General features: G+C 39.2%; 1 protein-coding gene across 1 annotated transcript; it reads left to right on the top strand.

The window, feature by feature from the left end:
- The first annotated feature begins 9,393 nt into the window (after positions 1–9,393).
- On the top strand, positions 9,394–10,023 carry LOC111896351 (uncharacterized). The gene has a single exon (XM_023892356.2). It carries the CDS (start codon positions 9,394–9,396, stop codon positions 10,021–10,023), a length of 630 nt encoding a protein of 209 aa, XP_023748124.2.
- Positions 10,024–25,152: the final 15,129 nt, after the last annotated feature.

Genomic DNA, 25,152 nt, shown 5'->3' with positions numbered 1-25,152 from the left:
AGCGGCCAAGTTTGTTGGCTGCGGAGCCGGTGTCGTCATCTTGTGACGAGATATGCCTCGCGTTTACCATCCCAGACACGTAACACCGTATATCAGTTTGTGTAGCACCGAGTACACGTGTGAATGGCGCCAACTGTTGTGATATATCTCCGACTTGACTCCGTTTTCTTTGGCGACTAAAGAAGCAAGCCTTAGGATCATAGTACCAGAGAAGAAATCTGGTAGGCTTCGTCCGGAAGGGTTTCCGGGAACGAAGCTTCGAAGGTCAAGTTAGTTTTTTTCTTGAGAGAAGAGAGATCTAGTCTATTCAAGTAAAGGAGAGAATTTGAAGATTATCGGTCCCTTCTCTTGGAGGAGAAGGAACCTTTTCATACCTATCTTTGGGGGAACAGAATTTTCATCGTCCAACTCCCAACATGGAAACATTTCCATATTTTCATATGACAACTCATTTTAAATAGAATCTTATCTTTTCATAATAATGTCAATATGCTCCATGCATGACTATACTTCCAACTGTCCACAAGCGACCAATCCTTGGCGAACCTTAGATTGTCCTTGGCAGTTATATAATTTATTTTAGTCAAAACCTATTCTATTTCCTTTTTTCCTCTAAGTGCCCTAGGCATTTGGAAAATTTTTAGAATGGTCGAATATTACAGCATATGCAATTTATCCTATACCCAAAGCGTATGGGATTTAATTCATATTGAAAAACGTGATACTTAACCAGTTTCTTACTATAATATCGTCATAATATTTCTATTTCCCGTGTTCTTAAAATTCGAACTATGAAGAGGGATGCCGGAATCATACTCGAACTTTGAGAATGCAAATAATAAATATACCCTTAACTAAATTCAAATAAAATTTCTCGATCTAAGCTTTTAGATTGGAAACGAAGTATAACATTCTCTCCTTTAATTATAGCAAAAACAACTTTTCTACCTCTGCAACTTTGCAGAGTGAAACTTTTGTTTTTCTATAATTAATATTGCCAACTTGCAATACTTAAATAATAATCATGCTCCCACTAACATGATGATTTCCAGCATAACATTTATAAGTCCCTAATATGCATGTGTATCAGTCAGATCCATTTGATGGTGCGGAATCCCAATCAAACGGATGATGTCAGATCAAATAGAAGAGAAAGAGAAGAAGAATATTAAGAATCTTGATTGTGTTGATGATATGAATGAAATTCCTTACAATAGATTCTTTCACACCATATGCTCTCTCTTCCTCTCTCTCTTGGCCATACAATCTCTAGGGTTCATCAATCTCACATGCACTCCTCACCCTATATATATATATATATATATATATATATATATATATATATATATATATATATATATATATATATATATATATATATATATATATATATATATGGACCTAAGACCAAGTCCAAAATACAAATAATCCAATGCTCGGTCCAAACTACATTTAATCATATACTATTTTAGGCCCAAATAATAAAAACAATAAATTCTTAGAAAAGCAATGTATAAACCATATATTTGACCCAACAATCTCCCCCTTGGTTTATAGCTTTCTTTTCTTTTCTTAAATGACCCAACAAGCTCCCCCTAAAAAGTAGCTGGTTTTTCTTGTTAATCTTCATCGAGAGCTTGGCTTCAGCATTTATCTTCAATGAATGACTTCATCTTGAGCAGTTGGGCTTTTCTTCAGAGTTTGGCTTTGAACGCACACTGGGTGAGGAGGCATGATGTACTGATTCTTGAAAGATAGCGCTTTCAGCTTGAGAATCTTCAAAGAGAACATCAGAGAGAACAAATCTTCTGGATCACTTCAGCAGGTTTAAGATAGCAGCAGACTGATTGAGGAGGCATCAATGCAATCCGTCACATAATCTTCAATTGCAGCTTCACCTTGCTTCTGGGGTTGAAGGATTGAATGTTGAAAGAATAATCTTCATTTCTTGCTCCTTCGAATGCGAACTCTTTAATGCTCACGGACGAGGCTTTGGCTAAGAAATCTTCAACACAAACTCCATGAGTCTTATCTATTCCTGAAATCACTTTTCAAGATAAAACAAAACTAAAAGAAAACTTAGCACACAAATTAAAATAGCAACAAAAATATTTTTGGATTTTTGATTTTTCTGAACAAGAAATAAAACAGAAATTACACTATTTTTGGATTTTAATTTTTCTGATTTTTCTTTGATTTTTGAATTTTTTTGATTTTTTTTTATTTTCATTATTTTTAATTTTTAATTCTCCCCTAATATTTAAATTAGAAGAAACTATGACAAATATAACAAAAATAAAAATGATATCTAACTTTAAGAGTGATTTGGGATCAAAGTTTTTAGACAACCTTTATCCACTTGTCGGTATCTTCTATCTTCACGTCTTTGTCTGGTCGATCGTCGGTATTGTGGTCCACTTAAACACGAAAAATTATGACAGATTCAGGACATACTATTTGTTACAAGACAAGGTGAACTTAAGTTCCTAAAAATTATATCTGATCCTAATTCCTTAAATACTATATCTTAAGGACCATTCATCTGACAACGACCAAGGATATTGTTATCCACCTAAATTGAGCAGCAAGATCTATAGACAATCTTTGAGTGTTCAATTTTAATTGTACTGGAACATGTTTCCCGCTACCAGATATGCCCCAGCCATCAAGAACTTCTAGAGTACTCCTTACACCGGGTGAGCAGACAACCATTCAGAGAGAGGGTAGATTCAGAATTCTATTACTTATTACTTCAGAGGGGTTGAGAAGTAGAAGGTTGTATATGCTGTGTACCAGGTCGGATTAGAAGTCATGCAAAGGAGACAGCATATGGCTAAGAGATAAGAGGTATTTCACATATATAACATGCAGAGAAATAGAGTTGCATATGTTGTGTGCCAGGTCGGATTGGAAGTCACACAAAGGAGACAACATATGACTAACAGACGGATAGAAAGAAAATGATATTCTACAGACCTAATTTATCGGAATTTACCAGTAGCCCCACCCAACCGGAATTAAGGACAAAATCCGCACATCGAGGAAAAGTTAAACCACGGTTCCAAGTACGGGTTCAATTAATGTGAGGAGTAGATTCCCATATATTTCTCCCTGCTCAACCTATCCGAGCGTCGTATTGTTAGGCTGAATGGATCTAAGTAGGTCAAGATTTGTCAAGTCTATAAATTTCGTAAGTTCAACTCTGCCTAGTCATGTCCATTTAAAATTTTCCGTGCCTACCGACGCATCAAACCAGAGCATAGACCCTTCAACTTTGGGTACGTTACGCAAACTCAGGTTGCCTGTTATCACATGATCATATCACTTCCCAAAACATCTCCTTCAAGCACATTTCATAACCAACATCTTTTTTCTGATTTTCTACTATTTTTTGATTTGATTTTTTTTTTATAAATTTTCTAATTTTTGTTTTGATTTTATTTCTCCCTTTAAATTTGTGCATAGGAGAGAAACGAAAATAAATGTGTAAATTTAAACTATCCTAATACAAAAATTAGTCTTTAAAGCGAATCAGCTTAAGAAAAACTCAGGAGTATAGAGAAGAAAACGCAAACCTTAATTCACCGGTTGAATCTGCATCCAGAAGGTCTGAGAACAGCACGCGTAATCTCAGAACAGATCCGAAAATTCTTTACGTCATTAAGCACCAACCCCATGAGTGATCCCTTCCTTTCTTCCCTTCCCGCAAAAGGACACATACTCTCAAGCAAGGTCAAAATGGTGCACATTTGAGAGATGTCCCCTATCATGTGCCTGGAAAAGCCACTACCAACAAACCGAAGTCTGGTGATATGCCTCCATAGCTGCTCCGACACAGAACGAGATTAGTTGGTCTTTGGAACCCACTCCATTTTGAAACTAGGTCGACCTTTGTCATCAATGCACGATAATCTCTCCTATGACATATCATGCTTATCACAAACAGAAGGTGTAGAAACATTAGAAGCATTAGGAGATTTGGGAGATTGAACCTTTGGTACCCATTTGTAGTGTTAACCCATTTCTTTTTCGATCCGATGGGTGGCTCAGTACTTGCTTTTGATCTTGATGTCGGCCTTTTGAGATGACTTTGATTTTGGCTTCACAAGAGCATCTCTTGGATTTGGCTTCTTGGCCGACATTCCCTTCTTGCCCTTGGGATTTTGATTCTTGTCCTTTGGGGTTTGATTCTTGCTCTTCTGCGCATTCCAGTCATCATTTTCTGAACGTGACCGTGAGGGGTTTCTTTTGAAGTATCTCCCTCTTGGCACGTTCTGCCAGCCTTGTGCATAGTAAGGAACGTATGTGCGATTTGGACAGTTTCGGGCAATGTGTCCAGGTGTTCCACAGTGAAAACATGTCTTTTTCTTCACTGTAAAGTTATTTCTTCCTACCCTTAGTGGCGTATCCTTGCCTTGTCTCTTGTTGTTCCCACATGCACACTTGCCACAAGAACTCTGTTGCGTTGGAATTGGTGGCCTGTATTTCTCAACGACAGGTTGATCAGAAGCAGTTGAGTTCGAAGCAACAGATTCAGAGTTCAAGGAGATGTTGGTTTTTTCAATGGTTTTCTCCATGTTCTCATCTTCTGCTACTTTACCTGCACATGAAGCATAAACATTAGTATTTTCAACATTAATAACTCCTCCTGACACAAATCCAGCTCTTTTGCCATATTGAAGATGTGGCTCCCTGTCAGTTTCATCCTGTGTCATAGGGATGGATGTGTAGTTATGATTATAAGGAGGAGGTACACTATCATACCCTAGACCCTTGTTTTGATTTTCTTTGAATTTTAATTGGGTTTCATATAAGGACTCGATTGTCTGACTTGACGCGGTATAATTTTTGAAACTGACATCTGTTTTTCCACACTTAATTTTTAAAGCGTCAAGTTCTTCAGTTACAGCAGCAAGTTGTCTCTTAATATAATCATAATTTTCACACTTGTTGCTATACTCTTCCTGAAGTTTCCTAAAGTCCTTGGTTTTTGCTTCTAATTCAGCCTTCATGGGTTTCTGTCCTTTCTTGAGTTGATATCCTTCATATCTCAGGTCCTCAACTTCTCTTTTAAATAAATCAATTTGTTCCCGAAGAAATTTAATCGTAGCCTCACAAGCTGGAGTACATGTAACTTTAGTGACCGAAATGTTTTCAGAACTCATTGTTTCTCTACACTTCAAAGCATCAAGTTCTTGAATTACATCAGCAAGACTAAGATGATTGAGATCTTTTGTCTTCTTGATGATAGCCGCGTTCATATCCCACGATTTCGAAAGTGAATTTAGTAGCTTTTTGTTTATCTCGGACTTAGTCAAGAAGATCCCGACTATATTCATCTCAGTAGTAAGTGTAGTAAATCGCTGCAACTAAGTTTCGAGGGTTTCTCCAGGGATATAATCGAACATGTTGAAATTTTGTCTTAACATATCCTGACGACTCTCTTTCATGTTTTCAACTCCCTCGTAGACCTTAAAATCAATTAAAAAGCACAACTAAAACCCAAAATCAAACTTAAAAGTCAAACCCTTTGATTATAAACCTCAAAAGTCAACCTTAAAAGTCAAATTTAAAAAGTTAAACTCAAAAGTCAAACTTGAAAAGACAAACTTAAAAGTCAAACCCTTTGATAATAAACCTCAAAAGTCAACCTTAAAAGTCAAATTTAAAAAGTTAAACTCAAAAGTCAAACTTGAAAAGTCAAACTTAAAAGTCAAACTGAAAAACTAAATTTGAAAATTTAAAAGTTAAACGAAAAAGTCAAAGTTTAAAATCAAAGGTCAAACTTGGAAGTCAAAGTCAAAATTTAAGGTCAAAAGCTAAAAAATAAAAATCAAAAATTAAAATATAATTTTATTTATTAATTTTAATTTAGTTAATTTATTATTATTATTATTTTAAATTTATTATTATTATTATTATTATTATTATTATTATTATTATTATTATTATTATTATAGTTTGGATGAAAAAGAAATTTAAAATTAAAAGGAATTGAGTTTTGGGTTAAAAGTGTCAAAATAGGAAAAATGGTGCGACAGGGAGTGTTTATGAATAAAAAATGAAAGACAAAATTGCAAAAATGGTCCCTGTGGTATGCAAAATTTTGGGGTTTTAGTCCAAACCACGAGTTTTTTGGATCCATGGTCCTTTTGGAGTGGTTTCCATGTGGTTTTGGTCCCTAGACTTAACTCCCGTTAAGTTGGATCTGTTAAGCCCCCTCACATGCCTCACACGTGAGGGTAATTTCATCATTTCATATATTAGGGACCATTTTTGCATAAACATTTTTTGGATTAATTGATATTTACCCCTCATTTACTTTCCCCAACATTCGTCAACTCCCCAACTCCCTCCTTCTTGCTTCTGCTCCATTGAACCTGCAAAAAACCCTCGTTGCTTATCCAAACAAGATAATCGACACTACACATACGAGGGCATACGTTTAATACGAAATGGTGTTCGTAATGTGGCACATCAGACCAAAACACGAAGTTGTTGATATATCAACTGTATATGGTAACTTGCTCTGTTTCTTTAACTTTTATACTTTGCATTTTCTTATTGATTTAGAACAAAAACTGCAAAATTTTGACTTTGTTAATATGTACAATTTTGATTTTTAGGTTGTGCATCCACATGGTTTAGTATTAAGCTTCATCACGGTGGGAAATTTACTAAGTTACCTAATATAAAGTACATTGGAGGTGAAGTGCGTTATGTTGATTATGTGGACATTGATGAGTTTTCTGTGCATGAACTTGATGCCATAATGCTTGACCTAGGTTACCCAGACCCACAGAATTCTGAATTCACTGATGAATCCCCAGTTATATACTACCATTTTAGGATACGCAATGGTGACTTTCAATTTGGTCTTAGAGCTTTAGGGAATGATCAGGATGTGATCAACCTTTCTAAATACATTGCACATAACAAGCTGATTGAGGTGTACACAGAGCATGGAAAGACAAATTTACTGACTTACTTCATGTCACCAAATGCAAAGGGTAAAGTTGTCATTGAGGAATTACCAGAAAATGATGACAAAGGGGCTGAAGTTGAGGGTCAAGTTCATGCAGATTCTCCAATGAAAAATGTGAACCATGGTAATGGTAAGCCTATTGGTGAGTTCATGTCTCTGATTCTTTTTGGGAGTAAGAATGATAGTTTTTCACCAGAGTATAGAAGGGGTAGGGTTGGGAATTCCAATATAGGTGAAAGTTCTTGTAGCAAGAGGCTTAATTTAGATTATATTGATGAGGGTGTTCACATTTCAAAGGAAAAGAATGATGATCAGGATGGTTCAACTGATGTTCAGGAGGCAACAACTTGTGCTCTTATTGATGAGATGGATGGTGTTAGGGAGGCTGCAACTATTGTTCAACAGGCATCAACTGTTGATGAAGGATGCTACAACACCCCCTGTTAATAATGCTGATGAACAATTGAATGAGTTATTTGATAACCTTATGGAATATTTGATTAGGAGTGATGATGATAATGCAGAGTATGAAGGTGATGGAGAATCTGAAAAGGGTAATCAAGAGTATGAAGAGGATGATGAATCTCAAGAAAGTGATCCAAATTTTGAAGAGTATGATGAATCTGAAAATAGTTATCCAGGGTATGAAGAAGATGAGAGAGAAATAGAAGATGAAGATCATGTGGATGACATAATGGATGTTGACAACAATATACAAGATGTGGATGTGGACATGGGAGACTTCACTCTCAATGGTGAAAGTGATGTGGAAGATTCTTGTATAAATGTTGTTCATGGGCATGAACCTGAAGATATGGAAGTGATCAACAATGAGGAATTTGAATCTTTGGATGAAGGATCTGACCAAGATAGAGAGAGAAGAGCTCTTATCAAGAATCTGAGAAAAGAAAAAAGGTGCAGTCTTGGGGCAGTACATAAACAATCATTTTCAGTTGGAGATAAATTTAATAGTAAAAAAGAATTAAAGGAGGCAACTGATCTGCATGCACTAGAATCAAGAAGGAATCTTTTCTTTAAAAAAAATGACAATGTAAGGCTTAGGTCACAGTGTAGGGGAGTTGTACCTGTCACCAATAAAGGCCAAGTGGGTAGTCAGGCTACCACTTCAAAAAGAAAGGGTAAAGAATTAAAGACACAAAAAGTAACATGTGGTTGGTACATTCATGCATCTAGGTCAAATATTGAATCCAACTGGTTTATAAGGACCTTAAACCAAACTCACACATGTTTGCAAAAAAGGAAGCTCAGGGCTTGTACTGCTTCTTTAATCAGCAAAAAAATCTTTGATCAAGTTGAGGCGAATCCAGATATACCTTTGAGAGCCATACAAGATCACCTTCAAAAGACCTACCAAGTGGGTGTTACTATGGACAAGGTGTTCAGGGCAAAGGATAAGGAAAGAAAGCATATAACTGGGGACTACACAAGGCAGTATGAACTATTGAAGTACTATGTTCTCAAACTTTAAGCCACCAACCCAGACACCACAGTGAAAATAGATGTATGTTCTGAGCCTAACCCTGATTCCCCAACCAGGCAGTTTAGAAGAATTTATGTGTCTTTGGTTCCACTGAAAAAAGGGTTCAAGGCATGCCTTAGGGACTTATTAGGTTTTGATGGTGCCTTCATGAAAGGACCATTCCCTGGGCAGGTCCGTTCAGCAGTTGGTCTTGATTCCAATAATGGAATTTACCCATTAGAATATGGGATTGTTGAGTTTGAAAACACAGAAAGTTGGAAATGGTTTTTAGATAACCTTGGGGATGACTTGGATCTTGGAAGAAACTCAAATTTTACTTTCATAAGTGATAGGAAAAAGGTAAAGCTGGAAGTGGTTTTTATACATTTGGTCATTTAAAGTGTGATTTTAAATTAATTCTAATGATTGAGAATTGATTTTTGTAGGGTTTACATACTGCAGTTGAGCAATTATTTCCCAATGCTGAGCATAGATATTGTATCAGGCATATTCATGACAATATGACGAAAAGATGGAGGCAAACAAAGTACAGGGACCATTTATGGAGGTGTGCATCAGCTACCACCATTCCTGAGTTTGAACATTTGATGAAGGAGTTTAGTCAGTATGATAAGGAGGCATGTGAACGGTTGAAACAAATTCCTCCTAAACATTGGGCAAGGAGTCATTTTTCAGTTAAATCTATATATTCCAATTTGGTCCTTATGTCTTTCACTTAGTGAACTGTTTTACTTGTATGTGAATTGTATTAAATGTTTTTTAATGGTAATGTACACACAGGAAGAGCAGTTTCTGATGTGTTAATATCAAACATGTGTGAAGTGTTTAATGGGAATATAGAGAAAGGAAGGGATAAACCTGCCATTGGATGTTTAGAATACATAAGGGAGTATCTAGTGAAGAGGAAATGAAAAAGGCGAAAGGTCCACTAACACCCACAACAACAGACATCCTAGGTGCAAGAAAAACAGTTGCTTCACAATACATTGCTAGGTGGAATGGGGGAGACAAGTATCAAGTCACAGGAGCTTTGCAGGATCAACATGTGGTTGATGTTAGGAACAAAACATGCACTTGCATAAAATGGGAATTAATTGGAATTCCATGCAGACATGCAATTGCAACTCTGAATGAGATGAGTAAAGACCCAGAGGTTGAGCTTGACATTTTAAAATGGGTTCACAAGGTGTATTTTCTAGAGACATGGAAAAAGGCTTATTCTTTTAAGGTGGAGCCAATTAAGGGTAGATCTATGTGGCCCAAAAGTGAATGTCCCACAAAGCTAATCCCTCCTCTACATCGCACTCAGGTGGGAAGGCCTAAGAAAAAGAGAAGACAAAGTAAGGGTGAAAGGTTAAGCAAAAAGAAGAAGGCAAGTCAAGGTGATGGAGTGAATGCTACACAAGAAGGAGGTTCCCAAAAACCAACAAATGATGGAGTGCAGAAGCTATCAAGGAAGCATATCAGTGTTACTTGTAGCAAATGCAAGAACAAGGGACACAAATCTAGGACCTGTAAAGGGCAAGGTGGGAATTAGTCCAAGAAGTAATGTGTCATGCATGTATGGGGTTTTCTGTGATTTTGGTTGGTTATGAAAACTTGGTTGTTATGTTTACAATATTTTGTTGAAAACTTTTGGTTGGTTGTTATGAAAACTTTGTTGTTATCTTAGGTATGGTAATGTGTCCCTTTTGGTAATGTTTAGAATCTTTGGTTGTTATGTTTAGAAACTTTGGTTGTTATATTACAAGTCTTAATGAAATGTGCATTTTGGTTATGTATAATTGGTTCTAATATATACATTTTGGTAATACATTCATACCATTTCTATTCATATGTTAATTCTGATACATTCATACCATTTTGGTAAAACATTCATTACACTTGCATCATAAAATTATACATATATCATTATCATCATAAGTCACTACAAACATGATCACATAAAATTACAACAAAATGACCAAAACACCCTTCACAGTATACCCCTACCCTACACAAACCAAATACAGAAGAATACGATCACAAAGAAAAACCAACTTCCAAACATGTACATTTTCAGCTTCAAATTATCATCCTTCAATGCTTTGACATTTGCCACCAACATGTTGTTCCTGTATATCAGTCCATTGCATTGATCCTGTAGCATGTTCATACTTCTAACCAACTCATTACACCGTTCCTGCACTGAATTCAAATTTCTTAGCAGACCAGGTATGATGGCTTTAGCCCTAGCACACATTGGGGGATCAAGCCACCCAATAAACCCACAAACGGAATCATTCATAGGGCATGCAAAAAATCTCCTTCCTGGATTCAGAGGGGTCCAAGATGTTTTCACCATAGCAACTTTTCCACAAAAACATAGCACCATTTTTGTTGTAGCAGAGCTCAAGAAGAAGAAGGGTAGAAGAAAAGAGACGTTGGGGAACATTGGAAAAGAAGATCACAGGAAGTGGGGGTATTTAAAAGGAATTAATCCAAAAAAACATTTATGCAAAAATGGTCCCTAATATATGAAATGACGAAATTACCCTCACGTGTGAGGCACGTGAGGGGGCTTAACAGATCCAACTTAACGGGAGTTAAGTCCAGGGACCAAAACCACATAGAAACCACTCCAAAAGGACCATGGATCCAAAAAACTCGTGGTTTGGACTAAAACCCCAAAATTTTGCATACCACAGGGACCATTTTTGCAATTTTTTCAAAATGAAAGGCTTGTAACAATTTGTTCCTTGGTTCAACTGGTAAAGCGCCTTGTTGAATTTGGAGAAGACCCGTGTTCGATTCTTGGCAGCCCGAACTTCGTTTCCTATTTTTGATATGCGAAGGCGAGTATTCAGCTGCTATGCGAGGAGGAGGTCCAAGCTGCGAGGCCGTAAACCACCAAGGACGAGGCCACAAACCTCGGGTTGTGAACAGTTTCCGGCCGCAAACTCCGGCCGTGAACTCTGAAACCCCAGCCGCCGGCCGCAAACTCCGACCAAAAACACCGATTTTTCGACTTTGAAGCTCCAAAACTCGATCAAAAACCCTTTTTTATGAAAAACACGAAGAACAACCCCCCTCCCCCTTATTTTTGCGAGATCTATCCAAAAACGCAAGAATATTTAGAAAATAAGATCAAATAATGCTCCAAATCTGACAAAATTGACTGGTATAACTTGGCTCTGATACCAATTGTAAGTCCCTAATCTGCCTGTGTATCAGTCAGATCCGTTTGATGGCGCGGAATTCCAATCAAACGGATGATGTCATATCAAATAGAAGAGAAGGAGAAGAAGAATATTAAGAATCTTCATTGTATTGATGATATGAATGAAATTCCTTCCAATAGATTCTTTCACACAATATTCTCTCTCTTCCTCTCTCTCTCTTGGCCGTACAATCTCTAGGGTTCATCAATCTCACATGCAGTCCTCACCCTGTATATATATATGGACCTAAGGCCATGCCCTAAATACAAATAATCCAATGCTCGGTCCAAACTACAATTAATCCTATACTATTTTTGGCTCAAATAATAAAAACAATAAATGCTTAGAAAAGCAAAGTATAAACCATATTTTTGACCCAACAACAGCTCACATGTATGTCTAAACTAATTCAGAACTTATTTTACTAAGTCCCAAATGTTCAGACTATTGCCAAATCTCACAATTCGAACTACGAAGAGGGATGCCGTAATCATAATCGAATTTGAGAATGTAATTTACATAATCGCTATCTCCTTAAAATCTCTTTTAGTGAAAGCGTTTCCTCACAATCATTTTCATGAACGAGAGAAACCTTATGACACTTAGATTTTATGGTGTATGTGTTCCCGTCCATATGAATTTGTCATAACCATAATCAAAAGTTAATGTTTGTGACTAATTCAAATTCTTATGGACAGAACTTATTCATTCTTAATTTCTTGCCATCAAGGGTCCCACCATTGCTTCCAAGTTATTTTACAGCTCACCTATGCTAGTCAATGTACTTTCATTGAACAAGGTGCTTGCATTATGCAGTCTATTGAGAACTCGTAGAACTCATATGTATAATCACTCAACTGGATTGGCACAGAAATAGAATTTTGTCAACATGATAGGTTACAATCCTCAAGTCGTGTGCTAGTATTTAATAATAGGTTTACTCTTGATTAGTTCTCAAAACTTTTCAAGATCATTTGGACTCCCACTGACCTCTTGAAATATAAGATTCTCTTATCAAGAAACATTTCTTGATAAACAAATATCCAAGAGTTGGTGTGTGTCTAGATCAAGACAAACATTACACACATTTGGTCTTAGTTGATCTTTGTCTTCTCCAAGACATCACAACCTACCAATTTCAAATGTGCAAGAGTAGGAGAAATAATTTTCTACTTCACATTTGATGAGTGTGTGTCACTCAATTTACAATCTTGGAGTATGATTCTAAGAATTGATTTTTGGAACGAAGTATGACTCATCCTTTTGATTTAACCATTTCAACAATTTCTGATTCCTCTTCTTAGACATACTAGTGCACTAAGATGTCCTTAGAGGATTAATTGTGATATGGTTCTTAATCATTAAGACGATCATAAAACTGATATAAAAGTACTCTCCCTTCTTCTTAGATTGGAGAAACTTTTATCTTTCCGCCTTTATTGATTTTTCTTATTCGTTCTGCCATTCATTGAAACCTTTCAATGATTCAGAATTACACTTAATCTTGTAAGTATAACCACATTTAGTAGACCTTTTGGTAAATTATGACGAATAGTCTTATTGTTATTTGTGGTGGTCTTGACTAGTGCACAACATTGCGTTCTAGTCCTTTAGTCCTTCACTTAACTCACATACATGTGTAATCAACGAATTAGTCTTAATTTCCTAAATACCAAGATTTCCATACATCACATGATTCAAATCATATGATTCCAAGTTTCTGTCTAATTGAAACTTGGGTGATGGGAATCTTCCCTTACTTAGAAAATTTCTGACACTACCATAAATAACATAACTAAGAATCACATTCATTTATAGAAATACATAAACATCAACTTTTCACAACGATTTCATTGCAAGGATATATATAAATAAATAACACAAATCAAAATTTTATTTTATTCATAGAAGCAGCGGAAAAACATGTCCTTACAGTGCAAAATCAACTGAAAAACTATGTAATAAAATATTCATAACAAATCTATCATAACTTCCTAAGCTCAAAATCTGATCTTCGAATCCATGCGATCGTGATTCATTTCTTCGTGATCAGACTCATCTTGCTCTTCCATCAAGCTTCCTCTCTTTTCTCTGATTCTGCATAACATTCAAATGTAATCTTATCACATTATGTATTAAGAATCAATGATCAGGAACTTAATGAAGTTAGATAGTGGATTTTACCTGAAGTAGAGCCATACTTCTTAACTCTCCCATCTCTTAGATCTCTCAGGTAGATTTTGAAGCTTCGTCTCCAATTCCCCTTCTCTTGGCAATAAAAGCAAATTGACTCTTTTGGAATAGCACACGGAACTACCTCAGACTTTTCCTTTTCTTATGATCAAACTTTTCGACCATGACATGCCTTTCGTTGCCATTTCCTATGTCCATAGAGGTCTGGAAGGCAGATCCACCAATCAACTTTTCTTTTCCAGTGCGCTAAATCATCGCTGATTCAGCAGCAATAAGCAGATAGGTGAGATCGATGAGGGTCACATCGTGGTCTATGATATAGTACTCTCTTACAAACTCACTATATGAGTCAGGAAGCGACTGAAGAACCCAGTCAACAGCTAGCTCCTCACAGACAATGACTCCCAACATTCTTAACCTATCAATGTGTGACTTCATCTCTAAGACATGTGCACACACTTACTTTCCTTCTTCATGTTTGCTTGACAAAAGGGCTTGAGTGAGCTTGAACTTTTCAAGCCTTTGAACTTGTCGGTTAGGGATAACAATAGGAGGAGGTAGAGGAAGTGAAGCATGATTTCTTGTTCCTCGATCGAATTGTGGAATATCATCTTCATATGAAAGGCATGTTCCATGGGATTTGGGAAGACCATAGTTGTCATACTTTGACATCTACAAAATGGGAGAAAAATCAAGCTAGTTGATCGATTGAGTCCTTAATAAATCACCCAAATGAGATATTAAGGCTAGGACCCAATACAATATTCCATAACTTAGGAGAGGGATGTCGTAACCCAAATTGCAGAACATTTGAAGGTAAGTGAATGACAATTCACTAATTTTCCACCATGAAAAACGAAAAGGAGATTAAGTTTTAATTGTATTGAAAACTCCTAGATCCTTTGAGATTCATTGAACCTTTCAATGGCATGTTTAAATCTCGATATGCCCCTCGATTTGTGACTGGGATGCCGAGGATCACAAAACAAGGTGTGAATAACCATGCAAACTTACATGGTGCCTGATAAGATATTAAATCAACTTAAAGATCGATTAGATCTTTGTAACAGGTAGTACGAAGAACATAAACAATAAACAAGACAAAGTTGAATCACAATATGTCGAATGATTGATTCAAACAATCCTCAGCAGAGCTCGACTAAGAACTTCCACTGTAGAGGATTTAGGGTTACAGAACGATAATGAAACTACTCTGATCGATCTATTCTTTTGTTACTATCGTTTCAGTCGTTAACCTAAGATGCATGCAAGCACCTATATTTATAATAAACCCTATCAAGCTCACGGTTGGACAGGCCCAAACCGGAGTTACAAAACTGGACTAACTAGCGAGCCCAATCGACGCAATACATAAAAAAACACGACCCAAGAATCTCCCCCTTTGCGTCAAATTGGAGCGAGACTACTTCTTCTTCTTGCTTGGACCAGCAGCGGGAACTTTCTTCGTGGTATCAAACAAACGAGAGATTAGCGCAAGGATCGTCTGTCTGAACCGAATGTACCAATGTATCATGTCGTCGAAGTACTTGATATCATCCGCTGTGTTTTGCTTGCATCTGTGGATGATCCCCAACACATGCTCTAGTCAAGCAGTGGTGTACAGATGTTTATCAGCTAAGGCAAAAAGACATTTCTGTCCTTCGTTCCTAGTGAACATGACTGAATTCCGTCTCGGGTCAATTTTGCCCATCTACATTTGGTTCAGATCACTGGCCGAGCCAACAGGAGATATTGTTGGTTTCTTCTTGAAGACGCTTGCTATCTCCTGATCCATCAGTGCAACTTCCATGATGTAGCACACGAGCATCCTTTTGAAATGGTCAATAATCGGACCGTATTCAGCTTCGTTGGTCAGAAGGATGTTGTGCAAGATTATCCAATCATGGGGATTGAGGTTCGCAAGATCTGCTAAAGAAATGGCATGTTTGGTTTTGGTAGATCCCCGAAGCACCTTGAACCGAACGTTGATGAAGTTCCCTTCACTGTACGGCTTCAAGACCCGAACGTTTATAATTTTCTGAGCGCTGCAAGTCTGATATGGAGGATGAGCAGCCTTCAGATAGAAATTAATCAAGTCCCAATCAACCCGTGGATGAGGATGAGGGAACTCTGAAACGTTGGCGAAGGCGTGAAAGATGAACGCCTTTCGGGTCAGAGGCATGTCGAATTGAGAGTCGACAGTGTTGGAACAATCAAGCAATATAACAGGTTGCAGCCACAAGATGCTTGGAGTGTCAATGGCCTCTTTTATCATCCTCTCGAGAGTCCAGACAGGAAAAAGAGTTTTCCTACTCTCAAGAAGGTCATGGGCTTCCTTCTGTTTTCTTTCTGCTTCTTCAGCTTCTTTAGCCACACGAGCACTAATATCAGCATCATCGACTCGACGTTTTCGCTTTAAAAGATCAACGATAGTCTCTTTGTCTTCATCTTCATCTTCCTCAACAATCTTCTTGCCTTTATCTTTCACACCAGAACCGGAGGCTTGGCCTACTGGAGGAGGTTCGGTACTGTGAGTTTCCTTTGAGGATGGAGGTGGTTGAGACATGGACTCCTTTTCTCCCCCTTGTTTCGGAATGGACACGAAATCAAGTAGCCCTTCAATTTTGCTTAGCAGGGCAAGGGCAGGAGCGAGCTTCTCTGCAAGGTCTCGCCTCACAGTGTAGTTCAGGATGGGATCATGTGCTTCAAGGATGTTGGATATGGCAGAGTGGACATCCGAAACACACGACTTAATCACCTCCTTTTCGGACCGAAGAGAATCAACCTCCTGTTGAGAGTTAGAGAGTTGAACACTCTTGACCTTCAGAGTGGTGGTCTTCCTGGCTAAAACATCCATCAACGAGTTCTCAGCAGCCAAATCGGCTTGGAGCTTTGAGAGACGATCGTCAATAGTAGCACGAAATGCTGAGTTGTCGTATGAGAGCGTTTGACGAAATGAAGCGAAGGACTTCAACTCAGTGGAGACAGACGTGGCCAACTGTTGAACAATCGGTTCCAACATAGTCTTAGCGGAATTTGGACTCTCCTGTAAAGACTTTAACATGGCAGAGGCATCAGAAAATAGTTTATCGACTTTTTCGGTCGCAGCCTGACAGGCTTTTGTTGAGGCATCAATGGCGGAGGTTGCAGAAGCGAGAGAATCTTGCTGAACCTTTGAGAAAGCATCAACAATCTTCTGAACTGTAGCTTCAGAAAGTGATGATTGAGACGTGGAAGAAGAGGCAATGAGCAAGTCAACCTTGTCATGGAGCTCCTTGAGATGTTTCTTTGTTACTGGAGCATCATCATAATCATCGCTCTGTACTTGAAACGGACTATAGTAGACCGAGTCAAACGTCATATTTTCCCCGCCAAGGAATGTTTCGTCTCCCTCGGAGGCGTGACTGGAAGATGGTGGTGGTGGAGAAGCTGGTGGTACAGTAGTATGGGTAGGTTCGGGTTGGGTTGTTTCGGGTGTAGGTGTGGGGGTAGGTTCGGGTGCTTTTGAGGTTTCGGTGGTGAATGTGGTTTCGGGTACTGGTGTAGGTTCAGTTGCATCAGTATGAAACCCCGTATCGGATACGTTGGCTCTAACATCTGCAGTGGATGTTGTGGTTGCATTGGTGAATATTGGTGGTGGCATTAGGATTGAAGTGTTTGGAATGTGTGTAAAGGGGTTTATGGTGGGAATGGAAGTAGGAATAGTTTTAGGAGGAGAGGGAATTGGAGAAGGAGGGATTTGAATTTCAGGGGTAGGAGATCTGGGTGGAGTGTTGCCTCATGGAGAGTCTTTAGAATCCGAACTTTCACCCTCAGACTCGCTAGAGGAGGAAGCGATAACCAGCTTTCTCCTGTGTTGGGTTTTTCGCCTCTTTTGTTGCGGAGACTGAGCAACCTTTGTGGGTTTCCTCTTCTTAGGAGACGGGCCTTTAGCTCTTTTCGCCACCTGTTTCCCCTTATCAGCCTTCTTGCCTCTTGCAGCAGGCTTGTCGGCGTCATGAATAGACTTCAACATCTCTGGAGTGAGATCCCTCGGACCAGAACGCTTAAATTCTTTGTAAGTTTTGATAATCCGGCTATCAGCTGGAACGTCACCATACATAGACTCCGGAATTGAACCGTTGAATGGAAACTTGGAAGCATCTGAGACAATGATCTTCATGGTATGAAATGTACCAATCGAAGACATCGGAGCACCAGCGACAATGGGGACGTGGTACTTGTCCATCACCCATTTCGTGATCAAGGTCCAAAACTGTGACAACCCGATATTTCAACTCTTTGTAATGACCTAAAAGGGTCAAGTATTGTAACCACTTTTGAGTAATAAAATTTACTTTCATAATAAAATGTACAAATAGTTCTATTTAAATTCCTTCTATGTTTAAATGTCTTTAAACCATGATCGTACGTAAAAAGAACGCCCAAATCCGACTTCATATATTGAAGTTATGATTTTTCCAAGTTCAGCTTAGCAACAGACAGCTAAAAACTCGAATCGGAGATCGAGCGACTTTTGGCCGGAATGACCTAAACGAGAATCGAAGGTCTCGACAATGGTATTTCAACGGTAAAAAGTCTGGCAAAAACCGACGTCAGATAAAGAAGTTATGAATTTTTGAAGAAATTCCTTAAACACGATGAGTTATAAAATAAATAATAAAATTAATTTCGGAATTTGCCAACGGAGTCTAAACGAAAGTTGTAGAGCATAGTCTCACCTATGCGTGGATATAAAGACCATCACAAACGGAGTTCGTATGAAGAAGATATGAATTTTTGAAGTTTATTAAATAAATTATATATTTATTTAATTCAAAATTCAAGCATTATCCGAAGAGGAGTCAGCGTCCTCATCCGAGGTACGCGCTGCGTACCTGAGGGACTTGGCCTCGGATCGTCCACGTCGCCCTATGCGAGGCTACCGACCCGTCCGACCCGCCCGTCCGACCGACCCGTCCGACCCGCCGTCCCATCCGACCAGCCAGACTGATCCGTCCCATCCGAAGCCGAGGCAGTCGAGGCTTCGGTCATGCATGACGTACGCGTACGCGCTGCGTACGAGCGTACGCCCCGCGTACGAGGCTTCTCAGACCCTCCTATAAATAGCATGCGAGGGCTTCCAAGAAAAATGCTCATTTCTCTCCTTTCTTTCACGATATTGCCTCGTTTTCCGTGCCCGTTCAAACCCGAAGCTCTGGTCTTTTTGCTCAAGTCCCGAGGGTCGATTTTACTCCCGAGATTTCCGAGAATCCCGAGAAAAATCCGTTTCCCGAGACGAAACTCTGCCCGGTTTTCCATCTCGCTATCTCCAAACTTTCAAGTGAGTTCATACCCCTTAATTTACCTTTTAAATATTCTATAAATTCTTTTATATGCTTTCAAGGGGGGGGATTACAAGTAAAAGACACAAGTATTATCGTGTGTTACATAAAGAACTCTTTTATATGCTTTTATATATCCAAATCACATGCGATTTACAAACTTTATAAGGAACTTTCATATATATAAAATATGTTAAAATAGCATTCTATCTTTTGAAATATACATTGTTGTAATGCATGTATAAACTAAACTTTTCTTAGATTATATGTATACTTGTCTATCTTAGACTCTACTCCAAAAATCTATGCTTTCATAACAAATGATTCCTTTTCTAGGTATTTCTAAACAAACGAGACACACTTTTAGAAAACTATAATAGATATAGTTTTACGAACAAATTTCTAACTCTTATGTACTAGAAACATGAATTTCAAGAAGTCACTTTTGTATACAAGAACAAACGTAACATTTTAACAAGTAGATCTGTTTTTATACCACGGTTTTGTGAGACACTAACTTCATGTACGTTCGAGTACACATTTCAAGTCCTGTATTATATACCAGAATCCCTTGGAGGGGGAGCATGGTGTTTGTGTATAGATCTATACGGGCTTGACAACCCGCGCCCTGACTGTTAGCTGCAGTCCACCGTTTGGGGTGACAAACGTCATAACATTCCAACGCCTGAAGAACGTTGTGTATAGGCATTCCGAGTCAATAGTATGGTTATAAAACTCACAAGGGGTATTAAAAATGCATTGATTTACAAGGTTTTCAAACTCATTGGTTATTTTACACTTACATACATTTTAGAAACAAACATTGGTCTTGAGTGAAGGCTACTTTTATACTAGTAGAAAATATAGGATTTTCTAAACACAAACAAACAAAGACAAGACATTTCATTTCATACAAACATTGTCATTTAAATACTTATGAAACTCACCAGGAAATCAGTAATTTCAGGTATTCATTATGCTTTTGATGAAGGGATGCTCCGGCGCCAGTTTAATCTCGTATTTTGACATCATATTGTAATTGGTTTTGAACATGTAACTTTTGACAAATGTAAACTTTCAATTATATATATGATGGTTGTATTGCTTTCTTTACTATGTATTCATTTGTTATGTTACCACATGAAGTCATCCGCCCCCGAACGTTTCCGCCGTTCAGGTTTGGGGGTGTGACAGATTGGTATCAGAGCAATGTTTATAGTGAACTAAGTATATCGAACCACATAAGATATACAAACTATAAATGCTTAAGGGACTAATACTCTCTGACAAAACAATTTTTCTTTTTACGCTTAAGCAGCATTGCGTTCAACTTAAATTGATAGTTCATTTAAGTACAATTACATGCATACCACAAATAATTTTCATGTTATCCAACTATACAAGTATTTAGACAAGTTGACACTACGATTGAGACTCGATATATGTAATCAGATTTTGGACAAATATAGCGTGATCAACTATATTTGCCCGAGATTGGACCAACGTATATCGAGGAATGATCGTAGTAAGCAACAAGTCAAAACTTACCAAACCATTACTAGAATCAAACACAAGAATTTAAATACTATAGGAGTATTTGCTACCTAAACTAGTTTAACTTACATGTTTTGCATGTTCCAACTTTATTCAATTCTTATAACCCTATTTCTCGTACAGTCAAATGGCTGGATTTCACCACCCTGGCGACCCCTACTTTCCCAACCAAGGCAACGGAGGATGGATCGAAGATGATCCCGAAGAGGACGAGGAACCCATAGAAGTGGGTGATGACTCCGGTACCGACTCAGAGCCGGAAGTTATCGATCCACCACCCATTCAACCTCCCGTCTTCGTAAGGAACTTTTAAGGACCGACTCCCGTCTGGGGAAGTCACCTCCACCATTGGAGCCAACAGCATAACCTACACCCTCCCTACGGCATGTACCGGGACTTCTATGACGTCTGCGACGGAGGTTCGGCTGATCGAGCACTCCCGATAATGGTGGGTAAGTTAGCCAATCAGTCCTATCAGTCTGGAGTTCAAGCTAGTCGACTCCGGGATGTCAATGTGGAAGTGCAGGTTCACACTTCTGACATCCGTAGGCTGGACAAGATACAAGACAATGCTCAACTCCAAACCGAAGCATTTCAAGCGCAAATGATTGCAGCCCTCGCTGAACTGAGGGAACAACAAGCCGCTTTTGATAGGCGTCTAATGGAGTCGAAGCAATCAGATGCGGAGTCAAGCTCCAAGCGCAACCTACGACGCAAGTAGTGCTTGTCATGGACTCAAATTTTGTTATAGCTTAGGACCTCGGCTAAAAGTCTTTAAATTTCTCGAACTTTGTAATCGGAGACCCTTATAGGGGTCAAATTTTCATGATCGTTGTAACAACTTTTATATTAATATAAGTGACACTATTATTACTATGTTAAGTATTTCGTTCAAACCTTGAGAGGTCTTTGTGAAACCAAATACTTGTTTCATACCTTCAGTCTTACAAAAAACTTTCATTCTTCTATTTTAAGACTCATACTATCATCTGTTGTTGAACTATAGCGGTTTAGTTCATGAGACACATACATTTTCTATTCTATGAAATTCTTATCCTTGTCTTTTCAACCTATAGTTGAAGGATGCCTCCGCGTAGAAATCCAAGGCGAAACAACGGTGGTGAAGCACCTGTACCTCCACCACCTCAATTTGATGCTATTATGTTTCAAGCAGCAGTCACCACAGCGGTGGCAGCTGCCATGTCACAGATCAATAACTCGAGTACTAATGGCTCGGGATCTAGCACACACCTATCCAACCATGGCGAGAGTCATGGACCACCTTGAGAATGAACCTATAAGAACTTCACCAATGCCAAGCCCTGGATGTTTTATGGAACTGGTGGTGTGATGGCCCTGAGGCAATGGATTGAAAGGACGGAGGCAGTCTTTGAAATTTGCTCCTGTCCCGAGCACAACAAAGTCAAATTTGCAAATTTCACCCTTATTGATAAAGCTTTAACTTGGTGGAATGGCCACGTTAAAGTACTTACCCTAATCGTGGCAAACTCCATAAGCTAGGAGAGCCTGAAAGCCATGATGATGAGAGAATACTGCCCACGGGGAGAGATTCAAAAGCTCGAACGCGAACTATGGACTCTCGGAATGGTTGGTACCGACATCGCTACTTATACCAACAGATTCTGCGAGCTGGCAATCCTTTGTCCAGATATGATTGCTCTCGAGAGCAAGAAGATAGAGAGATACATCTGGGGACTGACGCCCCAAATGCGATCAAGCGTGTTAGCTTCTAAACCTGACACCTTTGAAAGTGCTAAGGAACTGGCACAATCTCTGATTGACTACGGAGGTCATCAGAACTCAACCACTTCTCCACCAGAACCACAGAAAGACACAACAACAACAACAACAACAACAACAACAATAGCAGAAAGAGAGTGTGGAATAAAGGGAAGGGTGGGTCTTCCCAAGAGCCCGCAAAGAAACAACTGGTTTCAGTGAATGTTGCCACTGTACCTACTACAGCTCCTACAAATACCTACCCAACAAAGCCTTATATGTGTAACCTCCCAAAGTGAACCAAATGCAATTACCACCACCATGGACCTTGTTGGGAAATGCAGTGCGCCAACTGCAACAGGAAGGGACACACAACCCGTTTCTGCAAGTTCCCCGCAAAGCCGATCACTCAAGTTCCCGGTGCGGGTGTAGGACAGACTTGCTACGGTTGTGGCGAGGTGGGACACTACAAGAGGAACTGTCCTAAGGCAGCAGGCACCGGAGGTGTGGGACGAGTTTTGGCAATAGGCCACGACGAAGCTGTAGCTGACCCAACTATAGTTGCTGGTATGTTCCTTCTCGATAATTCATATGCATGCATATTATTCGATAGTGGAGCGGAGAGAAGCTTCGTGAGTCAAAACTTTATTCATTTACTTAAACCTAAACCTAGCAAGTTAGAAAAATCATTCACTGTAGAGATGGCCAATGGAAAAACCGAAAACACTAACTGCATATACATGGGCTGTACGTTAACTTTAGACGGCCGTTCTTTCCCAATCAATCTCATGCCGGTCCAAATTAAAAGTTTCGACGTCATTGTCGGCATGGATTGGTTGAGTCTTCTTCGCGCCGACATCATGTGCTTTGAGAAAGCAGTCCGTCTTAATCTCCCTAACAACGAAACATTAGTTATCTACGGCGACAAATCTAGTACAAACCTTCGCATCATTTCGTGCATCCAAGCTCGAACGTGCTTGCGGAAGGATTGTCGAGCATTCCTAGCGCACATTGTTGATACAAGTCAAGAACTGAAGGACATCAAGAGCATCTTTGTAGTACGCGACTTTCCCGATATCTTTCCAGAAGAACTACCAGGATTACCACCGCAACGCCAAGTCGAGTTCAGAATCGACTTAGTTCCAGGAGCTACCCCAGTAGCGAAGTCGCCTTATCGTCTCGCACCAGCAGAGATGCAGGAACTTTCCAGTCAACTTAATGAACTCCTTCAAAAAGGATTCATAAGACCAAGTTTCTCACCTTGGGGAGCACCGGTCTTGTTTGTAAAGAAGAAAGACGGATCGTTCCGTATGTGCATCGACTATAGAGAACTGAACAAACTTACTGTCAAGAACCGCTACCCTCTACCCCGTATTGACGACCTATTCGATCAACTTCAAGGAGCGAACTACTTCTCAAAGATAGATCTACGATCCGGATATCATCAATTACGAGTTCTAGAGGGGGACATTCCAAAGACAGCTTTCCGAACTCGTTATGGACACTACGAATTTGTAGTGATGCCGTTCGGATTAACCAATGCACCAACAGTATTTATGGACCTAATGAATAGGGTATGCCGCCCTTACTTGGATCAGTTCGTCATCGTCTTTATCGATGATATACTTATCTACTCCCGAAGTGAGGAAGAGCATAGTCAGCACCTACGAAAAGTCCTAGAAACACTGCAAACGGAGAAACTCTATGCGAAGTTCTCTAAATGCGAATTTTGGATTCGAAGAGTCGAATTTTTAGGTCACGTTGTTAGCGAGAAAGGTATACACGTGGACCCCTCCAAGATTAAGGCCATTGAGAACTGGTCGGCACCAAAGACACCTATAGAAATTCGTCAATTTCTAGGTCTAGCTTGCTACTATCGCAGATTCATAAAAAACTTTTCGAGCATTACGAAACCTCTTACTACATTAACCTAGAAAGGCGTGGCCTTTGACTGGGAAGCGAAACAAGAGAAGGCATTCCAGACACTAAAGCAGGCCTTGTGCACCGCACCGATACTATCCCTCCCCGAAGGGATAAAAGACTTCGTAGTGTATTGCGATGCGTCAAATCAAGGACTTGGTTGTGTTCTTATGCAGAGAGGGAAGGTTATCGCTTATGCCTCCCGACAGCTTAAGACACACGAAGTGAACTATACGACACACGATCTCGAGTTAGGAGCAGTGGTATTTGCTCTGAAGATCTGGAGGCACTACTTATACGGAACAAAGAGTACTATTTTCACCGATCACAAGAGCCTTCAACACATTTTCGATCAAAAGGAACTCAACATGCGACAACGACGATGGGTTGAGTTACTAAATGACTACGAATGTGAAATTCGTTATCATCCTGTCAAGGCCAACGTAGTAGCTAACGCCCTCAGTCGAAAGGAATACATTGGTCGGAGGGTCAAATCTCGGACCATGACTATCCATTCCCACTTATCCACACAAATTAAGGAGGCACAAATGGAAGCTTTGCAACCTGAAAATGTGGCGGGTGAATCCCTGCGTGGAATGGAAAAGAATCTTGAAGTCAAGGGTGGCGGAGCCTACTATCTCATGGACCGAATCTGGACCCCGAAACATGGTGGTTTCAGAAACGTAGTCATGACCGAAGCTCACAACTCAAGATATTCCGTTCACCCGGGCTCAG

This window comes from Lactuca sativa, chromosome 4 (assembly GCF_002870075.4).
Source record: "Lactuca sativa cultivar Salinas chromosome 4, Lsat_Salinas_v11, whole genome shotgun sequence".
NCBI classification, from domain to species: Eukaryota; Viridiplantae; Streptophyta; class Magnoliopsida; order Asterales; family Asteraceae; genus Lactuca; species Lactuca sativa.
Note: the sequence above shows the minus strand (reverse complement) of the source record. Positions and strands in the feature narration are given on the sequence as shown.

Excerpts from the sequence above, each read along its gene's own strand:
- LOC111896351 (XM_023892356.2), top strand. The coding sequence starts at position 9,394 with ATGAAAAAGGCGAAAGGTCCACTAACACCCACAACAACAGACATCCTA.